Source organism: Coregonus lavaretus (assembly GCF_964263955.1).
Source record: "Coregonus lavaretus genome assembly, chromosome: 13".
In the NCBI taxonomy this organism is placed as follows: domain Eukaryota; kingdom Metazoa; phylum Chordata; class Actinopteri; order Salmoniformes; family Salmonidae; genus Coregonus; species Coregonus lavaretus.
This window is the reverse complement of record NC_140000.1, coordinates 14,683,686-14,698,329: the sequence shown is the minus strand read 5'-3', so window position 1 is coordinate 14,698,329 and position 14,644 is coordinate 14,683,686. Positions and strand designations below refer to the sequence as shown.

At 42.1% G+C, this 14,644-nt stretch overlaps 1 protein-coding gene across 1 annotated transcript; it reads right to left on the bottom strand.

Moving 5' to 3' along the window:
- Nucleotides 1-14,236, bottom strand: LOC311139838 (FXYD domain-containing ion transport regulator 6-like). Its single transcript, XM_084174814.1, has 10 exons — nucleotides 13,990-14,236; nucleotides 8,447-8,503; nucleotides 8,095-8,121; nucleotides 5,933-5,959; nucleotides 4,132-4,152; nucleotides 3,656-3,679; nucleotides 2,967-3,041; nucleotides 1,506-1,542; nucleotides 374-420; nucleotides 1-261 (listed from the first exon to the last, which is right to left on the bottom strand). Exons 2-10 carry the CDS (start codon nucleotides 8,496-8,498, stop codon nucleotides 251-253), a joined length of 321 nt encoding a protein of 106 aa, XP_084030940.1. The 5' UTR covers nucleotides 8,499-8,503; nucleotides 13,990-14,236; the 3' UTR covers nucleotides 1-250.
- Nucleotides 14,237-14,644: the final 408 nt, after the last annotated feature.

Below are 14,644 nucleotides of genomic sequence, written 5' to 3'. Positions count from 1 at the left end.
CATGTGTGTCTATCACATATGAGGTTTAACATATAGCCTACAATTAAAACAACCCTACTGCATAAACCAATTATTTCCTCAAAGTACTGTCATTGTAGATTAATTCATATAGAAAAAAAGAGAAAAGCAAAAAATGTCAAGAGAACATATCAGCAGGATGGAAATAAAAAAAAGAGCCTTGTGCTTTCTGGGAGATGGCCATAGTAGTCATCTACTGTCCGATGCTGCCGCCTGGTGGCGAGACTTCACATCACTGAGGACCTGAGAGCGGATAGGTGTCATGATGAGATGTATTGGTTTCAGAAATAAAAATGATACATACAAAACAGACGTTTGATATGGCAATGAAGACAAAGATATAGATTACTTTTACCTGTCACAGCCCCTGCCTCTGCCAATGCCTCAGGTACCCCAACAGGCCTAAGAGAGGGAAATTGAAAACAAACTGTAAATAACAGAAAATGTATTGAACATCAAACTGAGTACTGCAGCTTCTGTCTAACTGTTAAGAATATTCTAAATAGCTCCTTTTACGAGTCTAGAGATGACACTTTAACCTCTATGGGATCGGTGTCCTGTATACGGGATAGTTGAGCTAATGCGCTAATGCGATTAGCATGACTGTTGTAAGTAACAGCAAACTTTCCAGGATATAGACATGTCTTATATGGGCAGAAAGCTTAAATTCTTGTTAATCTAACTGCACTGTCCAATTTACAGTAGCTATTATGTACTTACATTCAGTAATCTTGCTCTGATTTGTCATCCTAAAGGTCCCAGAGATAAAATGTAGCATAGTTTTGTTTGATAAAATCAATTTTTATATTCAAATGTAGGAACTGGGTTCTACAGTTTGAACCCTTGCTGTCTCTGGCTACACACCCACCCCGCCCGGCCATCTAGATGTATGAAAGTTAGTGTATAAGATATTGATCCATCATGTATGACATTCCTGGGAGTGTGTAAACTTACATTTTGTATTACCATATCATTTTTGTATGTTCTCTATAGTTATGTACTTGAAAATGTATCAATTGACCAAGTCGGCACATTTGGGCAGACTTGATACAAAATAGTCCAGTATTGCAATGCTTCACTTGATCAATCTGAAACGTTGCACACACACTGCTGCCATCTAGTGGCCAAAATCTAAATTGCGCCTAAACTGCAATTTATATTGTGGCCTGTCTCTTTCATTTCAAAGATGGAACAAAAAACAAATAGTTTGTATTATCTTTTACCAGATCTAATGTGTTATATTCTCCTACATTAATTTCACATTTCCACAAACTTCAAAGTGTTTCCTTTCAAATGGTATCAAGAATATGCATATCCTTGCTTCAGGTCCTGAGCTACAGGCAGTTAGATCTGGGTATGTTATTTTAGGCGAAAATGGAAAGAAAGGGTCCGATCCTTAAGAGGTTAATAGCCTTACAATGAACTCAGTCATGGTCTTTCTCTGCCATGTTTTTATCAACACTGTATCTCTTCTTCGCCCAACTTACCGTGACTTCGGACTTGATTTGCATTGGCATTTCCGGCCTGCAGAGAGAGAGAGAGAGAGAGAGAGAGAGAGAGATAGAGAGAGAAATTGGTGTGAAAAAGAGCTACTATGATGGAAAGCTGATATACTCTCTCCATCCTAGGTGTCAAAGACACATGCCTGGTAAACTTACACTAGAATGAAGATACTATAGCAACCGCTCTGTATAGAAGTTGGAATATTGGTATATTACATATTTTACAAGACCCTATCCTATCCAGTTAAAAATATGCAAACTAAGTGCTTGATTATTCTAAATTATTACATTTACATCATTTAGCAGACGCTCTTATCCAGAGCAACTTACAGTTAGTGAGTGCATACATTATTTTATTTTTCATACTGGCCCCCCGTGGGAATTGAACCCACAACCCTGGCGTTGCAAACGCCATGCTCTACCAACTGAGCTACATCCCTGCCAGCCATTCCCTCCCTACCCTGGACGACGCAGGGCCAATTATGCACCGCCCCATGGGTCTCCCGGTCGCGGCCGGCTACGACAGAGCTTGGATTCGAACCAGGATTTCTAGTGGCAAAGCTAGCACTGCGATGCAGTGCCTTAGACCACTGTGCCACTCGGGAGGCTGGACAGGACACTACAAACCCAACGCCTTCTCTTTGCAGGGGGATGAGTGCAAGGGCAGGAGATGAGGAGGGAGGGGACAAGGCTGCATAGTGTCCAGGCCAGTTTTAGTCAGGGCCCTAGATGTGCAGATGTCTACAGGGCAGAGAGGTGTTGGGTGTCCTGGGGGTCTGGGCATTTTGCAAGGCATGTTGGCCTGCGTCCCAGCCCCCAGAAAGTAACTGATCCCAGGTTTGTTTATAAGGACTGGACTGGTAAAGAGGGGCTGTCCACTGGATCAGGGGGGGCACTCCCTCTGCCCCCTGTGGTATCTATGACTAATGTATGGGCTGACTAATGTAATGGATGCCTGGAGTAAGAGTTAGGGTGGGGGGCTGCAGCTCTGCCTGGGGTGAGAGTTAGGGTGGGTGGGGGGCTGCAGCTATGCCTGGGGTGGGGTGGATGAGTGCAAGGGCAGGAGATGAGGAGGGAGGGGACAAGGCTGCATAGTGTCCAGGCCAGTTTTAGTCAGGGCCCTAGATGTGCAGATGTCTACAGGGCAGAGAGGTGTTGGGTGTCCTGGGGGTCTGGGCATTTTGCAAGGCATGTTGGCCTGCGTCCCAGCCCCCAGAAAGTAACTGATCCCAGGTTTGTTTATAAGGACTGGACTGGTAAAGAGGGGCTGTCCACTGGATCAGCATGTTGAACAGCGCAGAAATACCATCATTATGGAATGAGATTGGTACAGTAGAAATAAACTTATGACACTAATCAAATGTTATTTCAATGGGTAATTAAAATGTAAGTGTAATACTTAAAATTGTATTTTAAGTATAACCGTACTTAGGCCGACAGACTTACTGACGATGAGGACAATGCCCATGACAAACAATACCACAGCGAAGATCAGTCCACCGATCCTCAGAGATTCATAGTCTGAAACAGAAATACATTTTTATCCATGCATACTAAGCCCCACTACTATGGAACATGTGCAAGGCACAGTGTAACTTAAAATATCTCATTCAGTACATACGTATGCACTGAACCCTCTTAGGGTGTATGCAGCATAGCTATGTAATTATGACACCATCAATCACATTCCTATGAGATCATTCAAACATATGCTCCTACTGTTTATGCCACGATTCATATATCCATCAGGTTCATACCTATAGATATCTATAGTCTGATTGATATTACTGCCTCAAACATGGAAGAATATTCACTGTAAGAGCTGAATACATCCTATAATGTGTCTGAGAATGCATAGACCTACTGAAGACAGGATAGAGCAATGAACGGGTTTGATGACAGAATCTCTATAATGGTTGTGATGTGTTTAGAAATGAGGCTACTACAACAGTGGGCGGGACTATAACTGTTTGTCAGTTGAACTACGGAAGCGTGGCCCGAGGGGTCAATGTTTTCCGACGCTCCTGAAAAAATGGAGGGAAAATGCGAGCCTTCTTGACCTCCCAAATATTTCCTGAGAAGTGTCACGTTTGCCCCCTGTGGAGTTAGTCCATGTTGATCCATTCCCCACTCACCATAGTGAAATGCAGCGTCATAGTCTGGGAGGGGAGAAGAGGAGGAGGAGAGGGAATACATCAAAAACCATATGAACTTAGTGACTCTGCATTTTGTAGAATGTTATTATTCACAGTTATTCAGTGTACATTGAAATTGTAACTACAGTATTAAAAAAGGCACATTAGACCACTTGTCCCCTCGGCAGCCAAAGCAGATTGGCGACAGAGCTGTGCATGACGCCAGATGGAATGCATTGTAAAGGAACCGCTGGAATTAAATCTAATTTAAATCGCACACACTCATAGTGGTCCCTTTCAATGGAAACTTACACACCAAGTTTGGAGCTAAACTAATTCAAACCTTAACTGAGTTGAGTGCAACTGGTGTGAAAAAGATGGCGAGTGACCAAAATGTATGTGATTTAACTCTTTGCCAACATGCTCTTTAAAGTGAAATACAATCGATACAGTAATTTGATACAAGAAACCTTTACCTTTTTCATCCATCGTTGATGCTGAAAAAGAAAAGACAGAAAGCATTAGTGATTGACAGACATTAGCTCTGACTGTGTGCTTGGTGTGAACTATGAAGCTTTCATAACTGATTTTAGGCTCTGTTTACTTTCAGAACTGTAGTCAAGTGTTCCAGAGGTTTGCATTGAATGTAACTAGTGACTACTGTACACATGATAGTAAGCCTGTTGTAGTGTTCTGTGCTTTTAAAAAATACGGTCCACTTGTACTGAAGGTTTAGGAATGGTGCATGCACTAACACAGATTACATCACTGGGTGATATGATATACAGTGCATGCTTTTAAATACAATCTGGCAACACTCAGGTGCCTCTCTCCTCATATGAGTAAAGGGGAAGCTGCAAAATGCAGTGTTCAATAAGAAGCTCTGTTGAAAGCAGTTATTCATGGAAATGCTACAATGATGCAAGACACCACACAGAGTTGCAAGTCCTGATGCATTAATAACCATACCCACTCTGCAGTCATTTCTAAGGCCAGTGACCAATGTCAGCTTAGGTAGGCACTGTAATAAAGCAGACTTTACCTGTGTGTGTGTGTGTGTGTGTGTGTGTGTGTGTGTGTGTGTGTGTGTGTGTGTGTGTGTGTGTGTGTGTGTGTGTGTGTGTGTGTGTGTGTGTGTGTGTGTGTGTGTGTGTGTGTGTGTGTGTGCGTGCGTGCGTGCGTGCGCGCGCATACATGTTGGCTTGTGCAGTGCGAGTAACCATTTGGGAATCAACCAAAGGTCACATTTTTCCTTACAATACCATTTAGATTAAGAATCTAAATTACATGGATGTCACGTTATCTGGATCACCAAACAACAAATAAATTACTCCTGCTTCATGGAGTACAGAGATAAAATAACCCCTTCTTGAAGATTCCAAGTACACTAATCAATGTTCAGCTCTCTTAACAATGAAATGTTCCTCTGATTGGCTCATCTCGTATCTGCTGACATTTTCATTTTGTTTTCTTCTAAAGGATGTCAGAGAACGACAACCCGAGCCAGCAGGGCTTTTTATGGTGCAGTAGATAAGCCTAATGTCCAACAAACACTTCCGTTTGGTGTCAACCCTCTCCATTACCAGGGGAACTTATATCCTGCCCAAATCACCCTGTTGACTGAGGAGAAAAACAACTAATGTAGGGCAATCTGCTCAGGAACAAGTCAGCACAACACAACCCAAAGTACAGTGTAGGAGTGCCTAGTGCCACATGCTACTACAATATGGGAGGCTTGGCTGCATACCAAATGACTGATTACTCAAATCCCTCACATGAGAAAATGCCTAATCCTGGCCAGGAAAGCAAAAGCTCTTTCTTACAGCAGTCTAGATTAGCCTATTTCAAATGAACTGGATTTAATCATAACTTGAAATCCTTACACAATAGTACTTAATCAATATAGTTGTGCAATCTGTAAGTACAGACAGAGCAAAGCTAGTTACTCTATAGACAGCCATACTCTAGGGCAGGGGTGTCAAACTCATTCCATAGAGGGCCTAGTGTCTGCTGGTCTTTCCTTTCAATTAAGACCTAGACAACCAGTTTTTTTGCCATAGCATTCTTCAAATAATCAAAGCTTGATGATAAGTTGTTTATTTGAATCAGCTGTGTAGTGCTAGGGCAAAAAACAAAATCTGCACCCAGGGAGAGAAACCCTGCTCTAGGGCAACTGACCAGCCAATAACAAATATGGCCATGCATTCTCAGTGTCCATTCCAAGACAGACAGCATTCCTTTATGACACCACTGAGGCATCCAATACAACACACTTACCTGGCATGTCCCTGCCTATAGATGACCCTGTTAGTACACAGACAGACCAGAGACTAGCTCATTCTTTAATCACTGGCACTCTAAAGACACTACAGTTTGCTAAAATATATGACACTACACACTTCCCTCTATCACACTGCAGTGTCTCCCCTATTTGCATTGGCCACCCACCACTGAAAAATAAAAAAAGTAACATTTTTCTTTATACAGTACCAGTCAAAGGTTTGGACACACCTACTCCAGGGTTTTTCTTAATTTTACTATTTGTAGAATAATAGTAAAGACATCAAAACTATGAAAAGTGTTAAACATTCTCTCGACCAGTTTTATGATGTAGTCACCTGGAACACATTTCAATTAACAGGTGTGCCTTCTTAAAAGATAATTTCTGGAATTTCTTTCTATCTTAATGCGTTTGAGCCATCAGTTGTGATGTGACAAGGTGGGGTGGGGGGGGGGTGGGGGTATACAGAAGATAGCCCTATTTGGTAAAAGACCAAGTCCATATTATGGCAAGAACAGTTCAAATAAGCAAAGAGAAACAACAGTCCATCATTACTTTAAGACATGAAGGTTAGTCAATACGGAAAATGTCAAGAACTTTAAAAGTTTCTTCAAGTGCAGTTGCAAAAACCATCAAGCGCTATGATGAAACTGGCTCTCATGAGGACCGCCACAGGAAGACCCAGAGTTACCTCTGCTGCAGAGGATTAGTTCATTAGAGTTACCAGCCTCAGAAATTGCAGCACAAATAAATGCTTCACAGAGTTCAAGTAAAAGACACATCTCAACATCAACTGTTCAGAGGGGACTGTGTGAATCAGGCCTTCATGGTCGAATTGCTGCAAAGAAACCACTACTAAAGGACACCAATAATAAGAAGAGACCTGCTTGGGCCAAGAAACACGAGCAATAGACATTAGACCGGTGGAAATTTGTCCTTTGGTCTGGAGTCCAAATTTGAGATTTTTGGTTCCAACCGCCATGTCTTTGTGAGACGCGGTGTGGGTGAACGGATGATCTCCGCATGTGTATTTCCCACCGTAAAGCATGGAGGAGGTGGTGTTATGGTGTGGGGGTGCTTTGCTGGGGACACAGTCTGTGATTAATTTAGAATTCAAGGCACACTTAACCAGCATGGCTACCAAAGCATTCTGCAGCGATACGCCATCCCATCTGGTTTGGGCTTAGTGGGACTATCATTTGTTTTTCAACATGACAATGACCCAACACACCTCCAGGCTGTGTAAGGGCTATTTTACCAAGAAGGAGAGTGATGGAGTGCTGCATCAGATGACCTGGCTTTCACAATCCCCCGACCTCAACCCAATTGAGATGGTTTGGGATGAATCGGACCGCAGCGTGAAGGAAAAGCAGCCAACAAGTGTTCAGCATATGTGGGAACTCCTTCAAGACTGTTGGAAAAGCATTCCAGCTGAAGCTGGTTGAGAGAATGCCAAGAGTGTGCAAAGCTGTCATCAAGGCAAAGGGTGGCTATTTGAAGAATCTCAAATTTAAAATATATTTTGATTTGTTTAACACTTTTTTTGTTTACTACATGATTCCATATGTGTTATTTCATAGTTTTGATGTCTTCATTATTATTCTACAATGTAAAACATTGTAAAAATAAAGAAAAACCCTTGAATGAGTAGGTGTGTCCAAACTTTGACTGGTAGTGTATATATAATGTACATGTATGCCCCAGGTAGAACCCATCCGCTGCAACCCCCAACCTCCCCCCACCGCTGCTGAAAAAAATCCTAGGGGAAACAATGCACTGTCAATGACCGTGCCAGTTTCGTGTTAAAACAAAAATGTGAAAAGTCTGGATGGGCCCGAGGAGAGGGTTGGGAAACCCTGCTCTAGGGCAGTGTTTCCCAACAGCACACATTTTTGTTGAACACCTGATTCAACTCATCGAGGGCTTGATGATTAGTTGACAAGTTGAATCAGGTGTGCTTGTCCAGGGCTACGATAAAAATGTGTACTGAAAAAAAAAAGGGGTACTCGAGGACTGGAGTTGGGAAACACTGCTCTAGGGCAACTGATAAGCAAAAAACAAAGATGGCCGTGCATTCTGTGTCCATTCCAAGGCAGACAGACTGCATTTCTCATTCCTTTATGACACAACTGAGGCATCCAATGCATTGCCAACTTACCTGGCATCTCCCTGCCAAATCCTGACCCTGTTAGTACAGACAGATCAGAGACCAGCTCATCACTGGCACTCATTTGGACATTTTAGTCATTTGGCAGACACACTGCTTAGTAGTGAGTGCATACATTTTCATACTTTTTCCTCCCGTACTCTAAAAAATACATTATAGTACCCTCAACCACACTGTGAATGACATGTTTTTAGTCTGCTACACTGTACCAATACTAATAACAGCACCGTCAGTGACTACAAATGCATTTGTCTGGTTCCTCAGTCACCATTCAAGTGCTGGAGTCATTTGAGAGAAAAGCTCAAACAAAGAAAGTGAAAGTACGTGAAAGGAAAAAGCTCACCCAAAGCAGGAGAAACACAGGAGCAGAATGCCACCAACAGAGAAAGATCCATGTCACCTGGAGACAAGGGGGAAACAACCACCAGAAACATTAAGGACCTCACAAAGACAACAGACTGAAAGTGTTGTAGAAAAATTGCAAAACATAAAGCAAATACTTTAGTTGAGAACCAAGTTCAATCCCCTGGAAGGACTCATGTTGATACATGACAAAGACATATTTCAAGCATAACGTAATGGAAAGACTGCTGGGCCCATAATGAGGAAACATAACAGGCTTACATAGTTGTCCTGAACAGAGGAGTGTTGATGTTCTCCCACCACCAGTGTCTGACAGGTCTGGTTGTGGGGGGAATAGGTGCAGATCCCGGTGGTTTAACGTAAGCCTTGTTGCTGAACACATACTGCTTTGTATCTGAGGGGACAGTCTCCTAGCAGAGCTAGTCACAACACCCTGCAACTTTAACACTTCACTATCAAAGAAAGTTCTTGAAATCGCGCCAATCTCCCTCAAGAAATGAAACTACAGGGAAAGGGTCATCTACAGAATTAGCACTTATTCTTGACTTCACATTACTTGTTTGTGCCCCTGACCAGTGGGGAGCAATTAAACATTGAGCAGATGCTTTCGAATAACCCAACATCTTGTGATCTTATAGCTGACCCGTTAGGAATATGGAGGCCATGGTCTGTTGCTGCTAGACTTAAACAGTTCCCCCATGATCTCTTTATGTTATTAGCTCCTGACTCAGGGTAAAGGAAGAGGGGGCTATTTCAGTCTCTGCACCGTAGAACACGGGTGTCCTGTCCTGGCAGTATTGGGGTGCAGCGGGGAGAGACCCGGGTTGAGTTGCACTTGATATTTGGTCAGTGGGTTGAAGACATACAGTACCCATCTACCAGTGGGTGCCCTTGTTTGCGAGGCATTGGAAAGCCTCCCTGGTCTTTGTGTTTGAATCTGTGTTTGAAATTCACTGCTCGACTGAGGGACCTTACAGATAATTGTATGTGTGGGGTACAGATATGAGGTAGTCATTCAAAAAATCATGTTAAACACTATTATTGCACACAGAGTGAGTCCATGCAACTTATTAAGTGATTTATTAAGCAAATGTTTTACTCCTGAACTTATTTAGGCTTGCCATAATAAAGGAGTTGAATAATTATTGACTCAAGACATTTCAGTTTTAATTAATTTGTAAAAATGTTGAAAAACATATTTCCACTTTGACATTATGGGGTATTGTGTGTAAGCCAGTGACAAACAAATCTACGTTTCACCCATTCAGGCTGTAACAACAAAATGTGGAAAAAGTCAAGGGGTGTGAATACTTTCTGAAGGCACTGTAACTTTTTTCAGTTGGAATGTGCAGTCACTGCTCACGACGGTATGACATGTGCAGTCACTGCTCACGACGGTATGACATGTGCAGTCACTGCTCACGACGGTATGACATACCGCTACAGTCTGTTTTTCACACATAGGCCATTCTTTCTACAGATGTTCGCCCAAACCCGTCTTCTAGATTTTCACATCATGTGTTTACTGGTCGTGGCTCTTAAACCAAAACTCCCACACTGGAGTGTTGTGTGTGGAGGCATTGGCACCCTAGGCAGGCAGTGTCCTGAGTATTGTTACAGACAGCAGATAAGCCTACATGTTTCTTTAAACAAAATCTTGTTTGTTGGAGTGCTGCAGAACATTTTTCTCACCTGACACTAATCTCTAGGGAACTGTGAGCATATTTGATTCATGTGCAGAACATGATTGTGGGATTTTGGGAGAATTGAACGGTGAACATACAAATTAGCCTTGTTATATATCTAATAATGTATTAATTCCATCAAAACCTGTCAGATGAAGTCAGTGACCTCGGGACTTCTGTCCAACTGATATATGATCATTAAGAACTACCCTGGCAGCAGATGTGGGGGCAGAACTCATCCTGTACATTTAGTAGATTTCCATATGAAGGCATACCATACTGTGATGGGCATCAGGTGGCTGTCACTGTAGTTAACATAATAATCTGACATACAGTCATTAAAACGATTAGCCCCACTGACTCTGATCAGAGCCCGTCTTTTGGCACAGACCCTATCTGTTCCCTCCCTAGCCCAAGGCATAGAGAAGCTGTTCCACACAGTGACTATAACTATTCATACTTATGGTTTCTGAGTTGGAGCAGTGTGGCATGGTTTAGAGAGAAACAGGGTTTTAAACACTGAAACCAGGCCTTAGGAACAGGATTAACAACAAAGGACTGCCAATCAATATCTTAATCTACCAAATACTGCAAAAGTTATAGCAAAGGCCAATAATATTGTTTGTTACAGCATTCTACTTTAAAGAAGACTGGGCTCACCCTCAAGTAAACAAAGTTTAAACTAAGTTATTCTTAGAAAATGCTTTTAACCTCAGTCATGATTTTCATCTAGCCCACTAGGCTATAGATAGCTACCTCTCATGCCTAGAGATTTGGGAGTTTATTGCATTTTGCCTGCACTGAAAAGGACAAATAAAAAGTAAGAAAAGTAGACTAGGCTAGTCAGTTTTGAACAGTTATGGTACAGCATGCCTATGCCATACAGCAGGGTTCCCTAACTGGCGGCCTGCAGCCCAATTTGGCTCGCGGGTGATTTTCTTTGGTCACCCAAGTTTTCTGAGCAAAAAAAGTTTTTAAATGAGTTTTATTGTTGGACATGAAAGCCTGTAAAAACAACAGCAAATCAGCTCCAAGTGATTTTAATTGTGTAAATATATTCCAAAGTATTCCCATGCATAATAGAGAGATATGTGACCATATACAAATATAAGCAAGGTTTGAAATGATTATGTTTTACTCAAATATTATACACTACATGACCAAAGGTATGTGGACACCTGCTCATCGAAGATCTCATTCCAAAATCATGGGCATTAATTTGGAATTGGTCCCCCCTTTGCTGCTATAACAGCCTCCACATTTATGGGAAGGCTTTCCATTAGATGTTGGAACATTGCTGTTGGGACTTGCTTCCATTCAGCCACAACAGCATTAGTGAGGTGGGGCACGGATGTTGGGCAAATAGGCCTGCCTCGCAGTCTGCGTTCCAATTCATCCCAAAGGTGTTCGATGGGGTTGAGGTCAGGGCTCTGTGCAGGCCAGTTAAGTTCTTCCACACCAATCTCGACAAACCATTTCTGTATGGACCTCGCTTTGTGCACAGGCGCATTGTCATGCTGAAACAGGAAAGGGCCTTCCCCGAACTGTTGTCACAAAGTTGGAAGCGCAGAATTGTCTAGAATGTCATTGCATGCTGTAGCATTAAGATTTCCCTTCACTGGAACTAAGGGGCCTAGGCCAAACCATGAAAAACAGCCCCAGACCATTATTTCTCCTCCACCAAACTTTACAGTTGGCACTATGCATTCGGGCAGGTGGCGTTCTCTTGGCATCAGCCAAACCCAGATATGTCCGTCAGACTGCCAGATGGCGAAGCGTGATTCATCACTCCAGAGAACGGGTTTCCACTGCTCCAAAGTCCAATGGCAGCAAGCTTTACACCACTCCAGCCGACGCTTGGCATTGCACATGGTGATATTAGGCTTGTGTGCAGCTCCTTGGCCACGGAAACCCATTTCATGAAGCTCCCGACGAACAGTTCTTGTGCTGACGTTTCTTTCAGAGGCAGTTTGGAACTCAGTAGTGAGTGTTGCAACCGAGGACAGATGTTTTTACGCGCTTCAGCACACGCCGGTCCCATTCCCTACCACTTCGCAGCTGAGCCATTGTTGCTCATAGATGTTTCCACTTCACAATAACATAACTTACAGTTGACCGGGGCAGCTCTAGCAGGGCTGAAATTTGACCAACTGACTTGTTGGAAAGGTGGCATTCTATGACGGTGCCACGTTGAAAGTCACTGAGCTCTTCAGTAAGGCCATTCTACTGCCAATGTTTGTCTATGGAGATTGCATGGCTGTGTGATCAATTTTATACACCTCTCAGCAACGGGTGTGGCTGAAATAGCCAAATCCACTAATTTGAAGGGGTGTCCACATACTTTTGTATATATAGTGTATCTATTTGGGCTTCTTGCGGTCTACAAATTATTTGTAATTATGTTCCGGCCCACTGACCATGCGCTCAAGTAAAAATCATCCCGCAGCTGAATCTTGTTGATGATCGCTGCCATACAGTCATTGGCTTATGTCATGTATGCTATTTCTAAACTGTCTTGCCTAGCTAAAATATTTGAACCGTTGATTAATTCTCAGCTAAGATCTTTCTTACCTTTCAAATGTATTCTAAATGTACATCAGTCAGGTTTTAGACCAGGTCATAGCGCTACCTCTGCTGCATCACTAGTTATAAATTATGTGGTTTACTCTATGGATAAAAGGCAACATTGTGCTACCCTCTTCATTGACCTGTCAAAGGCTTTTGATACTGTTGATCAGTCACCGCTAATTCAGAGGCTTTCTTCAATTGGTCGAGACCAGGCTGCATGTAACTGGTTTAAAAATTACTTGACCGATATAACTCAATGTGTATCAACTGATAGTGTTAAATCAGGTTTCCTGGATATTACGAAAGTTGTCCCGCAGGGGTCGATTCTGGGTCCTGTACTTTTTACATTAACAATATTGACTTGTGTCAAAAATGTTATCCTGCACTTGCATGCTGATGATACTGTTGTGTATACTATTGCCCCAATGGTTGACCAGGCTCTATCTGACCTACAGTCTGCCTTCATTGTATTACAGAAAAACCTTATTGACCTGCAATTAGTATTGAATGCAGGTAAAATTAAGCACATGTTGTTCTCCAGAGCGCATAAATATAACTGATTATATGTACTTTGGATGGTGTCCATATTGATCATGTCCCTGCTTACAAATATCTGGGCTTCTGGATAGATGAAAAGCTGTCTTTTAAAAAGCATATTGATGAGTTAACTAAAAGTTGATTTACTTTTCTTGCACGTTATTTGTGGAACAATCTTCAAAATGTTTTTACATTTGATGTTCTGGTGCCTCTAGGGCAATTCAGAAAGCTGATTGAGGACCTTATTACTGATGAATGTGTTTTTTTTTTTTATGACCTCGTTTTTCTTTCTACTTACATTTTGTATTTATATTTTGATGTATGTATTTTCTGTAATTTAAGTAATTCAGGGCTCATCTGTAAAATATACCTTGGTCTCAGTAGGACTCCCTGATAAAATCAAAGTTAAATAAATACATAAAAAATGTATGGTCACGTGCTCTCAGTGATATTTAGAAATGGTTGTATATGTAATGATATGGGGGACATTCTATAGACTAAATGTCCTTAAACCAAAAGGAAAATATGGCTTACTTGCAAGGCTATTTAAATAAGTTTAGCAATTTATTCACAAACTGTAAAGCTGTGCGCACAGGTCAATAACAGATTCCTTTCCCAAATCACACGTATAACAGCCTGTCAGAGCAGTCACGTTTTTGTAGCCTGGTTGTTCACGTTTTAACGGGGAAAATAACCGTTGGAACCAGATTTATGGCAAATGAAAACAAATTACCTGTCAGAAGTCCAATTAATGGAAAAGACTATGTGGAGATTAGATTAATAATTAGAAGGCTTGGGTCGCCGCTTTGCCTCCGCCCAGTGCGCTCCTTCAGAAACAATGTTTCTTGTGTTCTAATTTACCGCCACAAAAACACCGTACTTAGTTCATAAATTGATTAAAAATTATCAAAGTCTGGTCCTGAAAATTTTCTCCTGAAACATCGAGCAAGGTTTTCGTAGTCTGGTAGATTTGAGCGTCTGGCGAGGGAAAGAGGGGGGAGGGGTTAGGGGTTGGTATGAGAGGAAATGCAATCTACCCTCCAAAATTACCCTGCTACTGAGAGGTAAACAACCTTACCACCAACTCGTCTATTTTTATGTTTGCTTTCCCCAAACAAACGCAGATTCTGTCACCGAATTACTAGGGTGTTGGAAAACGCGTTTAAACATTTTAAACGCATGGTGTGTGTGCGGTTTGCATCCCGCTCAACATCCACTCGAGGGCGCCAAGACGGATAGCGCACCAGGATGGCCGCCAGGGGGAGCCCTTTAGTCGATGTTGAACTGGATGAGGAAGTTGAATGAATAGCGCACCTGGATATTATGATGAACTTCACAGGGTGTTGAAAGTGCACGGTATGAGCTTGATGCTTCTTTCCAATAAATGT

Bases quoted from the DNA above. Each gene is read 5' to 3' on its own strand.
- LOC311139838 (XM_084174814.1), bottom strand. From the start codon at position 8,498: ATGGATCTTTCTCTGTTGGTGGCATTCTGCTCCTGTGTTTCTCCTGCT. The intron at 8,122-8,446 runs GTGAGCTTTTTC...CTGTACTAACAG, and splicing joins CTGTGTTTCTCCTGCTTTGG to GGTCAGGATTTGGCAGGGAG. The intron at 3,042-3,655 runs GTGAGTGGGGAA...TTTCTGTTTCAG, and splicing joins TGACGCTGCATTTCACTATG to ACTATGAATCTCTGAGGATC.